Raw genomic sequence first — 18,422 nt, 5'->3', positions numbered from 1 at the left:
ATCAGTATTTACATACCACTAATAATTGTGCTCAGTATTTTAAAAGGAGCATATAAAATGTCCTTTGCCCATTTAAGTTTACACCGAGCTTTTAAATGTAACAAACTTTTCTTTGAAACTACTCCTGAGAAATTCATAGTATGAGGAAAATAGCCATATTTTATTTGTATTTTGAGTGCTACTTTATATCATGCCCAAAAGAGAAGTAGAAAAAAAAAATCTCTCCTTGACAATCAGTGAAGATCTTATTGTATTTGTCTTTATAAAGAGGATAAGAAATATCTTCCTTGACAAAGATTGGAGGACAACTGGTGTATGGCTAGGATGAATAAGAAAAATAAAAAGGAAAAAAGAGTATCTGGGGGCGGCTAGGTGGCACAGCGAATAGAGCACAGGCCCTGGAATCAAGAGCACCTGAGTTCAAATCCAGCCTCAGACACTTAACACTTACTAGCCATGTAACTTTGGGCAAGTCACTTAACCCCAATTGCCCTGCCCTCCCACCTCCGAAAAAAAAGAAAAAGAATATCTAGAGAACAAAAGAATTTGAAACTGAAATAAACTAGTTTAAAGAAAGGATACAAAAGAAGTATCCACAATTTAATCAAGTAAACTGAGTCTTAGACTATCAGCATCTTGTGTTTTGAGCCTAATATAAGGCATGACAAATTTCAGAAGACGTGACACTCTTGAAATACAGAACTTTATTTAGAAACTGTTTAAAAGTAGAAAAAAACCCTGTCAAGAAAGACCAGGTGGAATATGGTTTCCCAGTAAAATGGAATTTTTAGGGCAACAAAAGTCTAAAAGGCCACAAGAGAGAAATTAGCACCACTGTATTTTAACAATGGCGAGTTACTTGCATTTTTGGCATTATTATTGTTATTCAATGAATTTGGGTTTTTCCTCAGAATTCCACACAGATCATGCACTACACAACAATTTTATCATAAATGCTCGCCTTCTACACACATTTTAGGACACCAGGATCTACCACCAGAAACAAATTGATACAAGCACATCAGAAGTGATTAATCTCAGTAGTAGGTAACTGAGAAACCTGGCAGGTTCCTGCCAAACAAAAGGGATGAAACAGGTTGAGGTGCAAAGCAAAAAAGAAGGGAGTGTTTAGGAATGAAATATTTTAAATATTAATATTTAAATTAGACATGGTACTGTATTTTCTGCAAAAAAAAATTAACATTTAGTAACACACTCTAATGAATTTTATCTCCAAGGAGATTAGTGCACTGGCAACTACTATTCAGATACAATGAGGGCTGTGGACAGCAGGTACCACAAAGAAAAAAAAACCCAGGCCTTACAGATCACAAGGTAATCTCAGCCTTCACAGATCACTCCCCCTCTACCAGAGGTCTAGAAAGAACATTCTCGGCAGCATGCTTTAAGGAGAAGAAAGAAGAGACTCCAAAGAAGAAACATAAGGGGAAGGGAAGAGTAAAAAAAAGGAATTAAAAGATAGGATGGAAAACAAGACAATATGCTCCCAAGTAAATTTATTTTCATGGAAGCAATTTTGCTTTCCAAAATCAATTTTTAAGTAATAAAACTGGACATATCTTGCTTTCCAGGAAATACAATGCACAGAAGGTTTAGAGAAACATTAAAAAAACTACTACAGAAATGCTCAACAAAAACAATTTTGAGCTCTTCAACTCAACCATACATCTCAGAGCCAAAAGACTCCCTCTGATTGTTAGGCAAAAATACGGCCTATTCTTGCATGGGGATTTAACCACTGAGTAATACCAAAAAGCTCTAGAATAAATTTCTTTATTTTTCATTTTGATCAATTTTTACACCTGTAAGTACCCAAAGAGCACCACAGGGCTTCTCAAACAGCCACATATAAGGTTAGGTTCTTTCTAACCCCAATATGAAGCACAGAGAATCTCCCGTCACACATTTTATAATTTGACAAATGGAAACATTTTTAAAACTCTTAAGGCATTTATTTAGTTCTATACTGAGATTTCGCATAAGCTAACCCATTCTGTGAGTTTTCCTCACATTTCTCTATTTTAATATGTTACATAAAAACAACTTTTTCAGATATCAGTGTGTTTACCAGCAACCAAATAGTGAGTTCTCAAGGTCTGCCTCTTTGTTCCCTAAGTGAACCAGCTAGATGTTAATACTGCTCTGCCACAAGATGAAAGCTCCTAACTTAAAACCCATTGGAAAAGGAGTGAAACTTCTGCAAAGTGCACTTTAAGAAGAGGTACTTTTTGCTTATTAAAAAGAAACCAGTGAGTGAGTCCTCTAAAAATAATAAAAGGGAGTATTTTACAGTTAAGCACATGATTTGGGGGTGAAGAATTCGGATGGTGCTGCTCTACTGGTACAGTACATGGGTTATTAATACTCTTCTTGCTCCTCTTGTGGCCCCCCTTCATCAGGTATCACAAAGCCTTCCTAAAAGAGGAGAGAAAGAGATGGCTTTACTCAGAATGCTATATAACCATTCACATATTACTCTGCACTTTATAAAGTTATTTTCCCACAACCCTGTGCATCACGTATTGCAAGAATTATCACTATACCCATTTTGAAGGAAAAAGAGGCTTAGAGAGATGGAATGTAATTTACTAAAGATGACAAAGCACTGGATATGCCAGAGTCAGACCTTGAACTTGATTCTTCTGAATCCAAGTTCAAAATAGGTGTACCAACATTTGAAAACTGTACTATGCTAACAGTTCTACTGGTTGTCAACATCAACGGTAACTGTAGGTCACATTTATATATCTATGTATAGAATATCAAAATTTGGCAAATGCTTTACATCAATCACCTCACTTGAGCCTCACAACTCCTATAAAGTGTGTGCTTTCCATTTTTCACTATTTCCATTTTACACAAAAACTGAGGCCTGTAATATGCTTGGGGGCCCAAGCTTATAAGCATCAGAGACAGGATCTGGGCCCAAGCTTATAAGCGTCACAGACAGGATCTGAACCCAAGTCTTCCTAACTGAATCCTGGATTCTGTCTTTAGCACAATGGCTCCCATTAAAGCACTCTTTGCCTTCCAATACCAAGAGATTCTTGGGAGGAAGGGAGCAAGGGGAAAGGGAGGGTTGGGGGACAGGGGAGCACTGGTGAAGAAAAATTTAAAAAAAAAAAAAGATAACCCCTGATTACAAAATTTATAGTCTAGCTGGTCTATAGAAACTGAAGGATAAGTAAGTGGTGGTCTATGGTGTTAAACACTACATATAATGTCAGACTTTTTTTGGTATGTTAGTTAATTTTGCTGAACAGCTTTATGTCTCTTTTTATTCTTTTTTAAAAGGGATCTCTAGGAAGGAGAGAAGGTAGGACTTATACATATAATTGCTCAATTTTCTTATATTCTGTGAAAGAAAAACTAGGGCATAACAAGTTCCAATGTGGAGTTTGCCTAAACCATACTATATATACTCAGTATCTATCTTACCCTTCTAAAATGGAAAAGGGGAAAGAAAAAAGAAAAACCAAAGATAACCAATTTCTAGAAAAGAAATGAGATGACTAAATCCTTCTTCATTCAACAACCATTAACAGATACTCACATCTGTGGCATAGAGAATCTCTACAATCCTCTGCAACACTGGATCACTTTCCCCTTCATTTTCCTGACAGATCAATTCAATATTCCTTAGCTTTCCAAAGTAGAAGTCTCTCTCTTTCTCCAAGTCTTCAACAGTGAGTTTCAATACATTGATCTGTATGAGAGATAATATACATGGCATTAGCCTGACAATAACAGATCTGGTAGAAATCCTAAAATGCTTCCCCATCTATTAAGTGTTCCCTCCTATATTCATGGTACTGGAGAGAGAGATGGACCTGGAGTCAAGAAAACCACAACTCTATTTTTTTCAATTAACAAAAAAATCTACACTCTCTCCCTCCTACCCTTTCCCACTGAAAAATAAAAACAAAGTCCTTGCAAGAAACAGTTATCATCAACAAATTCTCTCATTGGTCATGTCCAAAAAATATGTCTCAATCTGTACTGAGTCTATCACCACTCTGTCAGCAGGTGGTTACTATGTTTCATCTTGAGTCTTCTAGAATCACAATTAGTCATTTTGTTGATCAGTTTGTTAAGTCCTTCAAAGTTGTCTGCTTTTATAATATTGTTACTGAATAAATTGTTCTCCTGCTGTTATTGTGAGTGAAGTTATAGAGAGGTTGTAATCTGTTCCGTTGAAGGAATTCCCACACCAATGAAATTAGAGGACCTTACATACTGACCCTTTACTTATCTATTTACATTCTATTTCTCCCCTTTAGAATGAAAGTTTGAGAGCAGGGATGATTTTTATTTTTTAGCCTATGTATTTTCGCATTCTTGCACATAAGAGATACTTAGTAATGTTTGTTGAATTTAACTGAGATAAGATACTATCATTTACACAAATATGACAGATACATAATTCTACTTCAGTATGGTATGTGTTCCTAGATGTGAGCTAGTTGACTACGTTTATATGAAAATACATGGCCTTTCTTCCTGTTTAAATGCTCACAAGAACCCATCCACAGGCACCATAACAATAAGGAAGAATTAACTAGTTTCACAACCTTCAGTAATAAAATTAAAGTAGAAAGCAGAAAAAGAGAAGCATTCATTCTATGAACAATTACTCATCAAATGTCAACAATGTATAAAACAGTGTGCAAAGATAATTTGAACATAGTTCCTACCCTAATGCAGCTAATAAGATAGCACTTATAAACACAAATACACAATAATAACAATGCAAAATGCTACCACTGCTGAGAGACACCAAGAAATGTAAAAACTGGTCAAATGTATTGACCAGTCCTAACTCTAAAAGTCTGAGAATGAGGCACATTTCCCATTTTCTGGGCACTGAAGTAGTAGTCTATGGGTGAAGAACAAAGCATAAGCTATCAGGCATGATGAATATGTTGATTTGTTTTGCTTAACGATACTTTTTTTTTAATCAAATGCTTTATTAACTTCTAATTTACTTAATGTCTGCCAGAACACAATTTATAAGCCTGACAGGCTCCATTAAACTTCTTTAAACTTTAATATTGGCTACTTTTTTTCAATTTCATTTAATCTCAAACGTTACTTGTCACTTAAAGTACTTGCTTTCCCTTTTCCTACTCCCATTTCCCAGTCCTTATATTTGCCAGCCCTATACAAAATAAACCTTTAAGATGTATGTACTACTCACCATGAGCAGAATGGGGAATAATTACTTAAAAGGAAAAACTTTCATTTCCTCAAGATTTTAAGTTACAAATTTTCTCCCCATTTTTCCCCTTCCCACCACTCCAAAATAGTTATCACACTGGATATCCTCTCCTCCAATCTGCTCTCTCCCAGATCTTCTCCCATGCCCCCTCCGACTTTCCAGAAGGGCACGGTGGATCTCTATGCCCCAGTGCCCCTATATCTTATTTCCCAGTTACAAGCAAAATAATATTGATAATACTATATATATATATGCATGTATTTTTTTTAACATTTGATTTTAAAACTTTGAATTCCAGATTCATTCCCTTCCTCCCTTGTCACCAACCCTTACTGGGAAGATAAGCAATTCAATATAGGTTATACATGTGTAGCTATGCAAAACATTTTTATAGTGGATATATTGTAAAAGACTGACTATATTTTCCTCCCTCCTATCCCACCTCCCACTTGTTCTATTCTCTATTTTCATCCTGTCCCTTTTCAAAAGTGGGTGCTTCATTGGGGGCAGCTTGGTGGTACAGTGAATAGAGCACCAGCCCTGGAGTCAGGAGTACCTGAGTTCAAATCCAGCCTCAGACACTTAACACAAAAACTAGCCGTGTGATCTTGGGCAAGTCACTTAACCCCAACTGCCCTCCAAAAAGCAAAAAAAAAAGTGGGTGCTTCCACCTTCCCTCCCCCCCAGCCTGTCCTCTCCTCCATCATCTCCCCTCTCATCCCCTTCCCCCCTACTCTCCTGCAGGGTGAGATACCCTATTTAGTGTGTATGTCATTCACTCCCTAAGCCAAATTCAGTGAGAATAAGGTTGACCCATTTCCTTTTGCCTTCCTGTTCTTCCCCTCCACTGTAACCATTTTCCCTAGCCTCTTTTATATGAGATAGTTTACCCCATTCTGTCTCTCCCCATCTCCTCTCATTATATTCCTCTCTCACCTCTTAATTTTATCTTTTAAGTATCATCGCTTCCCATTGAATTGGTCCTGTGCCCTCTATCTATGTATACCTGTACACATATATATACATTCACATATGTATTCATACACCCATATACCCTCCTATATAGACATATATATGTGTGTATATGTATATATACATATATTTCTATATAGGAGGGTATACGGGTGTATGTGTGTAAATGTATATATACATATACATACATACACACACATTTCTATTCCCTTCAACTGTTCTCATACTGAGAAAAATTTCATAAATTACAATTATCGTTTTTCCACGTAGGAATGTTAGTAGTTCAACTGTGATAAGTTCCTTATGATTTCTTTTCCCTGTTTACCTTCTCATGCTTCTCTTGCTTCTTGTATCTGAATGTCAAATTTTCTATTCAACTCTGGTTTTTTTTTTTATCAAGAATGCTTGAAAGTCCTCTATTCCATTGAATGACTATATTTTCCCCTGAAACATTTATACTCAGTTTTGCTGGGTAGGTGATTCTTGGTTTTAATCCCAACTCCTTTGCCCTCCGGAATATCATATTCCAAGCCTTTCGATCCCTCAATGTAGAAGCTGCCAGATCCTGTGTTATCCAAATTGTGTTTCCACAATATTCAAATTCTTTCTTCCTGGCTGCTAGTAATATTTTCTCCTTGATCTGGGGGTTCCGGAACCTGGCTATAATATTCCTAAGAGCTTTCTTTTTGGGATCTTTTTCAAGAGGTGATCCATGGATTCTTTCAACTTCTATTTTGCCCTCTGGTTCTAAAACATCAGGGCAATTTTCCTTGAGAATTTCTTGAAGAATGATTTCTAGGTTCTTTTTTTAATCATGGCTTTCAGGTAGTCCAATAATTTTTAAATTATCTCTCCTGCATCTATTTTCCAGGTCAGTGGTTTTCCCAATGAGATATTTCACATTGCCTTCTATTTTTTCATGTTTGGATCTGTTTAATAGTATCTTGATTTCTCATAAAGTCACTAGCTTCCATTTGCTCCAATCTAATTCTGAAGGAATGATTCTCTTCAGTGAGCTTATGAGATTCTTTTTCCACCTGGCAAATTTGGCCCAATCTTATCCTTGCCCCTCTCAGTCTTCATGCACTAGCAAAGACTGATGCCACAGCATGTAATGTAATACATCTTATTAAAAAAAATTTTTTTCAACTAAAAAAACTGAAGGTGATTTTTATAGCCATTTTCAATACAATGAAGGCCCAGTCATCATCACCTCAAATCATTTTAAATTTTCTATTAAAAAAAAAAAACCTGAAGCTGGTCATCAAATCCAACATCTCTCATTTTTGATGCTTAATTCCCCAAATGCTGGTTCATTCCTCCCTTTGAACCTTCTTTCTATCTCCATTCCCACACTACTCCTCATCTACCCCGTTCAGTAATTCAGTAAGAGAAACAAACGGGCACCATCCAAACTCTCACTACATACCAGTCAAGTTTTATTTGGGGGTGTGGGAGTGGAAGGAAGCTTTGTGTTTGCTTGTCTCAAAAAAAGTCAAAGGTGTCACTGGAATGAATGAATGAAAATAGCAATTAAGTGCTTACCATGTGAAAAGCACTGAATTAAGCTATTAGGATACAAATAAAGGAGACAATCTTAGATCAAGTAATTCACATTCTAATGGGGGAGACATTGATGCTTCACAGTACACAGATAAGCTTCAAAGTACTGACAAGTACACAGATAAGCTTCAAAGAGTCATCATAGCATTAAATAAATTCCTGTGTAATCAGTTCTAGGTCCCGCTCATTATCTAGGTATATCTGTCTAGGACATATGTACTGGCAGACCAGCTTCATAGGTCATCTTTCCAACTATCCAACTAATAAAATATAAGCTCCTTGAGGGCAGGGGCTCTTTAGTTCTATCTTTGTAACCCAGCAACTTTCACTTTTTTCTAGTCCAAATTTGTTATTTTATCAATAAAGGAAGCTCCCATTAGGGATAAGCCTTCTACCAATGCTGCTGGGCAACTTTCCTGCAGCTTACACGGTACTGGGACTGACTGGGACATTTGAGTTAAGAATTTATTAGAGGCAGTACTTAAAACAAGCTCAATCCTGAAATAAAGGTCAACCCTCAATTTCCTACATAACTATTTCTCAAAATTTCCTTGCATGTAATTGAAACAATGTTTGTTGAAATGAAATTAGAATAATATAATCTGAAATGATAGAGTACTATTTGTCCACTTCGTTTTTTTCTGCATAGTTAAGACAAAATCATTTAATTTATTATGTTTTTTATTTTATTTTTTATTTATTACATTTATTACATATCTCGCTTGGGTGATTCTACCATGTTTCAGAGCTTGAAGAAATCAACACAAAGTTGGTCACCTACACACAGGAGCACCTGCAAAGCACTGTCTATAGGGAATTCCTATTCCATTTAGAGTGTATAGTGGACATTTTCTATGGCAGTGGCAAACGCCTTTGACAAGTACACGTACACATACACATACACATACTTGTGTTATGCCTTACTTGATATTATTACCAGCTAGTATTTATATAGCACTTTAAGGTTTTCAAAGTATTTTACATATATTATCTCAATTGATCTGAACACCCCTGGCAAGGTAACTGTCAGTCAACTGTACAAATAGTACACGAATATTCAAGAGATGGGTAAGCACTCAAAGTTCTATTCAAAATCTAAGAAAGGAAAGAGCTTCCAAACTGGAATGAAGAATTTGGAGAAGAAAAATAAATTCCAGTTCAAGAAGGTAGGGGGGTGCATATTTGAATCTTCTTTCCTGACTTCAGGATAGTACTCTTTCCACAATTTCATGCTACAAACACTACTTAACATGGTTATAGGTTCAAATGCACATTCTTTGTCATTACCATCTATGAACTATAGTGATTATTACAGTGCAAAGTATATAAAAAGCACTCAATAGGGGCAGCTAGGTGGTGCAGTAAATAGAGCACCAGCCCTGGAGTCAGAAGGACCTGAGTTCAAATCCGGCCTCAGACACTTAACTAGCCATGTGACCTTGAGCAAGTCACTTAACCCCAATAGCCCTGCCTTCCCCCTCAAAAAAAACAAAAAGCTCCCAATACATACTGTGATAAAGATGGGAATATTACAATAACAATTTTTGCAAACTTAAATGCCCTTGTGCCCAATATCTTTGAGGTTCAGGTTTAGACCCCACAAGGTTCTGACTTACTATAGGGAATCCTGGCTACAACTTATTCCAAAAGGTCCTAGGTACAAATGAAATCACCCTTGGTCTCTCAGAACCAGAGGAAAAGTCAAAAAAGAAAAAAACAGTCTAATCTACCAAGAGAAGTAAAGAGTTCAATCTAAAAAAAATGCCTTCCTCACCCCCCCCCCCCCAATGAACCAAGGGCAAGAGTAAAATTCTGGGTCTCAAATCCCTAGGACCTCAGAATTCAGGGCATAAGTTGGGAGTAACATTAAAGCTTTACAATGCCAGATCACAAACCAAAGATATTTTTAAAAATTTTGAAACAAACATTGTTTTGTGGATACCTAAAATTATATAAAACAACTGCTAGAGTCCTATGGGGCAATGCCATAAGTTGCTTTTTTTGGGGAGGGGGGAGTGATGAAATTAATGGATCTTTTTTCCTATTTTCAGTTTATGAGAACATTATTTTTGTTTCCTTTTTTACTTCTACTTTATTAGTGCAGAGGTTCTTAACCTGGGATCTATGGACTCCCCAGCAGTCCATGAATAGACTTTAAGAGGGGTGGGAGGGGAGCCATGAATTTGGATGGAAAAAAATTACATCTTTTATTTTCACTAACCTCTAAGTGAAATTTAGCTTTTCCTTCTGTTATTTAAAGACATTCTGAAAAGGGGTACACAGGTTTCACCAGACTGCCAAGGAACACAAAAAAGGGTAACAAATCTTCAGTCTAGTTATACATTTGTACCCTAAATGTGACCAAGAACCAGAAATCAAAAAAATTCCGTTACTTATGCACAGCTTCCTTAAAGTTTCCTTTGCACATACTCTAGGTCCTTAGAGCTTATAAGAATTATTTTTCATCAAAATGAAATTTAATTATGGTATGTGTATATAATAGAATTATAGTGTTTCAAGAAAAGCCAAATATGAAGAATTTAGAGAATCATAAAAAGCCTTATGTGAACCTATGGTCACACACTGCATCTCACCATTAATAAACACAAGTGTTTCACTTCCTTAATGAGAAATTCTGACATTCCTCTGTCCAACCATAGCTTCCTATAATTTCATCTATCTTCAATTTCGTTATCACCATTTGCCTACTAAAGCTTTCAAAATGGATGTCCCAGAAACATCTCAAGCTTATCATGTCCAAAACATTAGTCCTCATCCCCCAAACCCACTCCCATCTTCCAAATTTCCCTATTTCTGTCAAATGCCCCATCTTTCTTTCCCTTACATGAACAACCTCTCAGCATTACTCCGAATTCTTCACTTTAATTCACATATCTAATCAGTTGCCAACATCTCTCGCACCTGATTCCTCTCTACTCAGACAGCTACCATCTTAATTAAGACTCTCATCACTTCTTGCCTAGATTACTGCAACAGTATCCTAATTAGTTTCCTCAAATCTCTCCTCTTTCCTGTCTCTTCTACACACTGATACCAGTGTTTTCCTTAAGTATAGATCAGACCATAAGCCTCCTCTACTCAACCAACCCCAGGGGTTCCCAATCGTCTTTAGGACCAATTGTAAACTCTTCTATATAGGTGAAAAGCTTCACAGCCTTTAAGGGTTGATTTATTCATTTTATTTATGTACTCAGAGCCTAGCACAAGGTCTGCTTCATTGTAGATACTTAAAATATTTGTTGAAAGATTGAACTGAGGCAGAGTGCATAAGGAGAACTAATAAAACAATACAATAGGCAAAACAAAACTGAATCCTGTGTAGTTTATAATAACTAAGACATTTGGTCCTGGAGAAGAATTGAGAAAATAGTTCTCTCTTCTTTCTTTGTAGAGATCAGGAACTAGGAGTGTAGAACTAAGTGTAGACATAAACTGTCACACTTGGCTAACGTGTAGATTGATTTTGCTAAACTGATAGTGGCTCTTGGAGGTGGGGGGGGGGGGTACCGCAGCACAGAAGAAAGGGAAGAACAGATTCAGAAATTATGGTGATATAAAAAGATACCAATAAAAATAATTTTCCCCCTTAAATTAAAAAAAGGAGTACTGACTTTGGGTTTGGAAGGTACCTACCTGTTGGATTAATTCTGCTGACTCATCTTCTCCATTTCCCATACCTGGATTCTTTCTGACCATGCCAGGGCCTGTCTTGGAAGGTGCTGTAGTTCTCTGTGTAGAAATGGGCCTCTGTGGAGCTGAGAGAAAATTTAACTTTTAAATGGAATAATGAAAGAAAAACATTTAAAACAATATCAAGGAGGGGGTATGATGGTAACCAATTTATCGATACAGGTACTCAGGGAACAAAACTCATAGCATCAATAAAGTTTCTCCCAGATGGAAATGAGTGCAACAATCTCTGTGCTGAAAGTAATTCTTTTCTTCTAGAATATTCATCATTAGGATTAAGGAAGCAGTCAATCTGAAACTATTGCACAGGATTTATAGCTGGAAAGGACCTTAGAAATTTTAAATTTCATCTAGTCCAAACTCCTCATATTTTGTAAGGTACAGAAAGGTCAAGTGACTAGACCACAGTCCCAGTGCTAATAGCAAAAATCATAATTTGAATACAGGCTCTTCTACTTCAAATCCAGTGCTCTCATCACTACTCCACCTTGCTTCTTGCTTCCCCCAAGTATAAGGCATCTATGTCTGTGCTTTAAAGAACCACTAAACCAACTGTACAAATTATAAGTAGTTCCAAAGAATTAAGGCAACCCTGTCCAATGGAGAGAGCACTGAAACAATTGTAGAAACATCACATGCAAAGGATTACTATTAGTTATCCTGCCAAAATTCTAAATTAGCCTCCTAGTTCATAATTAGTCTCTAAGCATGGTTAGGGTATATTAGTTTCCTAATGCTGAAAACATGAAGTCTTGAGCCTACAAAGCTGAGGATCAGAACCTGTGTCAGAACTGGACTTCACACAGGAATAGATACCAAGGAGGCTAAGCTTGAGGAACCAGCTGACCTCTCTAGCTTTACCATCTTTTAACTATATTACAAAGTAATATAACTAGCTCTTGAGTTACATTAAAAGTACTCCTTGATAAAATAACTATATGAAGTTCAAAGATCATTCTAAACCCCATGTTCATCAATAATTTCTTTCTCATTCTTCTCCAAACTTTTTAAAGAAGCTTTACAGCTTTATCAAATCTCCTGATTTGACTATTCCCTACTATCACTATCCTGCTGACTCTTTGTGAAGGTACCAAAAACAATACAGTTAAGAACAAAAAAAGAAAAGTAAAAAGGATCCTTTATGAACAAATCAGATTATTTGACATACATCGTTAAGATAACTACATACAAATTCAGCATATTATCTAAGGTGACATCAATTTAGAAGAATCCAGTCACTTTCTTTATATGACTGCTTGATCAGACCTAAAAATAAGTAGTTATTACCCTGTAACAGTTAAACTTAGAACAAGAGTTAAGTACCTTTTAAAATCCACAATAAGCAAATTTGTTTTCCTTTAATTGTTTTACCTATTATACGCTTAACCTGATAAACTAGATTTTTTTTTCTTCAAATTTCAAAGTTACCATCTGAGAATTACTGGAATGTTAAAGGAGTAGGTTAAACTTGTTTAACTTCCTATTCTCCCAATCATGAGCATAAGAACACAAAATAATTTTAAGGAACAAGGAACAGCTTGAAATCCTTCTTTAACAAACCATTCTTATTTGGAGTCACACCTAGAGGTAAGAAGAGTCACCATAATGACAACTTTAGAGTCTTTATTATGTGAAAAGGAGTTATAAATCTGAACTAAAGATCCTCATTTAATAACAGACACACCAAAGTTTAGTGAAGCACGGTAACTTTGCTGCCTCAAAGCAGCACCAACACCATGTAGGCCAGTTTTAGCTTAGAACACTTCCCTTACCTGAACCACTAGAACCAAGAGGTTTTTTTGGCTTATTCAAAACTGGAGTCATGAGGGAGGGGGCTACTGCTGTTTCTTGGCCTTGTCGAGCTGCTACAGGGTCATAGTCTTTCCCATCATAGTTCGCATCAAAAAATTTCTTGAACCATTGAACAAATTCAAAATTGTCCTGAAATTTTCCTTTTACTAACTTGTCCACAGGAATTATCTAAGGAGAAAGAAAAAAAAATCAAAATAGCTTAGTCTAAATCAGAGACACAAGGTAACTTCAAGAATCAGTATATGGAATCTATAAAGAAAAAAAGTTCTAAGAGACAAGAACTGTCTCTCTCTATAACCCTATAAAGCTGGCTTTGTAAAATGTTTTCCCAGGAAAAAAAAGCAGCCAGATTGTAATGTTTAGTTTGTGCTTATAAAAAGTAGTAAGAAATAAAAAGAATCAGAAATCAAAAATGAATACAAAATTTAATGAAATGAAATCACATTTAAACCCTCATCTGTTAAAATCCTAGAAGAGTGGGAACTACGATACTTATGTGTTTTCTAGTGTCTAACACGTATAATACTCATCAGATTTATGTAACATCTATAAAAAACTGAGTCAAACAAATCTATTACAGAAATCTAACCTTCCCTCTTGAATTCTAGTCCACCCTTCCTGAACCCATTGGGGAAGCCAGATGAGAAGAAAAGCATGGTTTTTCATACCACTTAGGTAAAGTGGGAATACCAACTACAAGCCTTTTAATGAGACAGACCACCACCATATCTTACCATCTGCCCTGCTACTATTACCTCCTGACCTGGGCCCTGTTATCAGACCTGATGATACAAAGGCCCCCAGGGTCTAGCCAGATACCCCATCACTGCCCTTACAACTTCTGGAATATTCCATCTCCCTTTGAGCTGCATGACCTCTTTTTTTATGTATTATCTCTCCTAATTAGAATGTGAGCACCTTGAGGACTGGCACTGCTTGGGTTCTTTCTTCTTGTATCGGTGCTTCACATACTGCTAGGTACATAGTAAACACTTAGTAAATGTGTTTACATTCATTCATTCATTACAGGATAAGGGTTACAGCCCTAATATTACAAAACAAGTCATTTATCACAAAAGTTAAATCCAATTAAATATATTTAAGGACAGGTTATTTCATTAAGCTAGAATCTGATTATCAAAAACCGCTTTGCTAGAGTTCGTTAATTTTTTTTTTTTTGCCACATAAAGAGTTTTATATAATCTCAGAGCTGAAAGAAACCTCAAAGGTCATTTAATCCAGCACCTGCTAGAAGCATCCTCTCTACGGCATTCCTAAGTGTTCATCTAGTTTGTTGTTTAAAATAACTTCAATGACAGAGAACACATTACCTACCAAGGGCCATTTCATTGTTGGACAACTCAAATTATTAGCAGTTCCTTCCTTATGCTGAAAAAGGTATATTCCCTGTTATCTTTCAACGACCAGTCCTGGTCCTACCCAACATCTGAAGTGTCAGAAATTTTAAGACCATAAACTTGTCCCCTCTGAGTTTTCTTTCAATGGCTTAAACATTGTTTTTGATATGTAATAAACAGAATCTGACCAATATCTGAATTGGAGGCAAGTTGTTAATTTAAAAGAATTTTTCTTCTGCCTTCCCAGCAACTAACTGGTATCCCCACTATGTAGATGCTTAATTTATACTGTCTGTCACAATGAGGACTTTAAATTTATAAAATAGATAAGGGTTTTACAAAAGGAATTACCATAAGATTGCTTAAAAAGGTAGGTTTCCCTGGTATATTTAAAATGTTATTCAATTTACAAAAACAATTAAATTTACATTCAACTTTGGGAATAGTAACTCACCCCATATTTCCCATCTTCTCTACCTTCTGTTTCCATATATGAACATTAGCCCACTGATCCAAATCCTATTCATCCTCCATGGTACAATTCAAATGAAAGCTCCTCCATGTCATCTTCCCCATTTGCCACCCTGAAGTAATCAAACTTCTCTAATTATCAACAGTACCTGTACTATCCTTATTGCACTTACCTGTAACCGAAAAAAATATGGTATCTGTATATGTGCTTTAGTTCTCCTACCGTGTTTCCCCGATAATGAGACACTGTCTTATTATTTTTTTTTTAGACAGAAAAACACCAGAGGGCTTATTTTCAGGGGAGGGCTTATTTTAATGAACATTGACGCCAATTTTAATAAACAGGTAAATGTGAACAAAAAAATGTACCTTTATTCAATAATGAATTCAAGCAGCTCAGAGCGCGGCGTGCGTTTCGGAGGGGGACGGTTCATACAGAGGGTACCGTAATGTAGCGTGTAGCGCAGGGGATCACCTTTACTACAGTAGCAATCTCAATAGGGCTTATTTTCGGGGGAGGGCTTATTTTAGAGGAATCTTACACAGTAAGGGGGGGGGCTTATTTTCAGGATAGGTCTTATTATCGGGGAAACACGGTACTAGATAGTAAGCTTCTTGAAACCAAGAATTATATTCATTTTGTAGACAGAAAGCACAATGCTATAATTAATTAAGAGTAAACATTCATTATTTTCACCCTACTTAGTGCTTATTGAATGAAAAAAAATCTATTACATAAGAGAAAGATATATATTTCTTCTATAAAGCCTACAAGAAAGGCTTTTTATCCTGGAAATCAGGAACTTAGATTTTTGTTGGATTATTTTTTTCTATTTTGATAATTGTATTTCAATATATAGTTTCCTTTCTTATCTCATGTATTTTACTTTATTCACTTAAAAACATTATTCTGAGGAGTCCATAGATTTCACCAGACTTCCATGAAACCTAAGGTTTAGAGACAGACACATCACAATGAATCAAAGGCCAGCCTTGTAGACATACCTCCCTGAGACATAATAGCTTTGTAACTAGAGGTAGGTCACTTGGCCTCTCATGGCCCTAGGCAAGTCTCTAACACTAAGTTACAGACTTGCCAATATGGAGTTTCCATACTGGAAGTTCCCTATACTGATGAAATTATAGGTCAGGACCATAAAAAATAATACACTTAGCAGAATCTGTTTCTGACAGACTTAAATATACTAGCAAGAAAGTAGCCTGTATATGCACTTTATTCTATGGAAGCTATTACTCCAAATGATTCCCCTAAGGTTTGGTCCCCTTCACCTTTCAGAAAAGCATCTACAGCACCAGGGATGAATAACATATACACCAGCTGGGTTGCCTTTTCCAACATTCCCAGAAGCAATATGACACATCTAATTTAAGCAAAATGGGAATCTGCCAGATTTGGGGGCAATCTCATAATGAAAATCAGTAATTTTTTAATAGTGGGGCGGCTAGGTGGTGCAGTGAATAGAGCACCAGCCCTGGAGTCAGGAGGACCTCAGTTCAAATCTGGCCTCAGACACTTGACACACTTACTAGCCATGTGACCTTGGGCAAGTCACTTAACCCCAACTGCCCTTCCTCCCCCTCCAAAAAGCAAAAAATTTAAATAATAATTTTTTAATATCACAATGACTTTTGTGAATTTGTTAAATTAAATGTTTGCAAATTTCACTTCTGGGATGAACATTTACAATGAAGTTGATAAGTCATTTTGAAAATAATAATGGACCTTGGAAGCAAGAGAAATTGTGATCTTATAGCTAAATTTTTCTACATTTCCATAGCAAGCTAACCTCAGCCAAGTCCATAGATGAATATTTGTACTAGGCAGTGCTAATAAAAACAAAAAGGACACACTCAAAGGAAAGGATACAATTCCAACTTACTTTGTCAACACCCATTCTCTTGAAACCTGCTTGAAGGATCTTGAAGTTCTGAATGTATTCATGTTCCAGTTTTGCTTGAAACTTCACTTTCTTTAGAGCAATGGAACCAGGGAAAAGCATATCCATAAACTGACAATAGGCAGCACCTGATCCAAAAGAAGAATGCATTCACTCAGTCATGTCAATCACTTGATAAATCTTATGAAATTCAAAGGAATCTTAGAGGTTACTAAATAGCACCTTCTCTTTAATGCATCCCCCTCCCCCGCAAACAATAGTTTCAACAAGTGATCTCTCTGCTTCTTTTTGAGCCCTTTCAGTAATTTGGAGCTCACTACCTGACAACACAGCCCATTTCATTTTTGGACTGTACTCCTGAGTGGAAAGTTCTTCCTTATATTCAGCTAAAATTTGCCTCTGTGAAGATTTCATGGATGAATCTTAATTTTCCCACTGAAGGCACATAACAAAAGAAAGCCTAGAGCAAGTTTCCCTCACAGTTCAGGAAAACGGAGTTTTTCCACAATCAGTTGTGTTAACTAATTATTAACTTATTGCAAGGTTTACACCAAGTAGAACAAAGAAATAAAAACCAAATGGAAAATAAAAAGCAGGTTGGTGAAGGAAATAAGTACCAAGTAGACAACTTAAAGTTTTATTAAAAAGAACATTCCTAAGAAAAGACTGAAAGAAAAAAAAATATCAGAAACCATGAACTGATTATCCCACTGCTTTCTTTTATTTTTGAAAGGACAATGACATAAAAGGATTTCAGTGAGAAGGGTGACCTCTTGAAATGAGTTAAAAGATCAAGAAAAAAAAAGTTAAGAAATGCCATAGGAATGGGGCAGCTGGGTGGCGCAGTGATGTGAATAGAGTACCAGCCCTGGAGTCAGGAGGACCTGAGTTCAAATCCGACCTCAGACACTTAACACTTACTAGCCATATGACCTTGGGCAAATCACTTAACCCCAATTGCCCTGCCCTTCCCCCCTCCAAAAAGCCAAAAAAAAAAAAAGTCATAAGAAGAAAAGTCACAGAAAGCAACAATACAATTCTGTTTAAGGTTTTCGCTGAATAAGGAACACAGTAAAAGCTATCTTCATTTTCCTTTTTGGGAATAATGTTGTTTAGTCATTGCAGTTGTATCTGACTCTTTGTGACCTCTTGTGGGGTTTTCTTGACAAAGATATTGGAGTGGTGTGTCATTTCTTTCTTCAGCTCATTTTACAGATAAGGAAACTGAGACAAACAAGATTGCTCAGGGTCACACAGCTAGTAAGCGTCTGAGGTCAGATTTAAACTTAAGAAGATGAGTTGTCCTGACTCTAGGCCTGGCACTCTATCTACTGCACCACCTAGCTGCCTTTTGGAAATAAAAACAAAAATAATAGT

At 36.3% G+C, this 18,422-nt stretch overlaps 1 protein-coding gene across 3 annotated transcripts in view; it reads right to left on the bottom strand.

Moving 5' to 3' along the window:
• Positions 1 to 684: 684 nt before the first annotated feature.
• MAPRE1 (microtubule associated protein RP/EB family member 1) overlaps positions 685 to 18,422 on the bottom strand; it is a 35,169-nt gene continuing 17,431 nt past the window's right edge. For all 3 annotated transcript variants that reach the window (XM_069073943.1, XM_069073944.1, XM_069073942.1), the window contains exons 3-7: positions 17,028 to 17,173; positions 13,258 to 13,465; positions 11,429 to 11,550; positions 3,575 to 3,727; positions 685 to 2,436 (exon numbers count right to left, since the gene is read on the bottom strand). In XM_069073943.1, coding sequence (XP_068930044.1) covers positions 2,380 to 2,436; positions 3,575 to 3,727; positions 11,429 to 11,550; positions 13,258 to 13,465; positions 17,028 to 17,173 — 686 coding nt within the window. In that variant the 3' untranslated portion in view covers positions 685 to 2,379. The remainder of the gene's footprint in view (positions 2,437 to 3,574; positions 3,728 to 11,428; positions 11,551 to 13,257; positions 13,466 to 17,027; positions 17,174 to 18,422) is intronic.

Source organism: Petaurus breviceps, unplaced genomic scaffold (genome assembly GCF_028583685.1).
Source record: "Petaurus breviceps papuanus isolate PSGF00001 unplaced genomic scaffold, PetGlider_PUasm1.0 90879, whole genome shotgun sequence".
Classification (NCBI taxonomy): Eukaryota; Metazoa; Chordata; class Mammalia; order Diprotodontia; family Petauridae; genus Petaurus; species Petaurus breviceps.
Note: the sequence above shows the minus strand (reverse complement) of the source record. Positions and strands in the feature narration are given on the sequence as shown.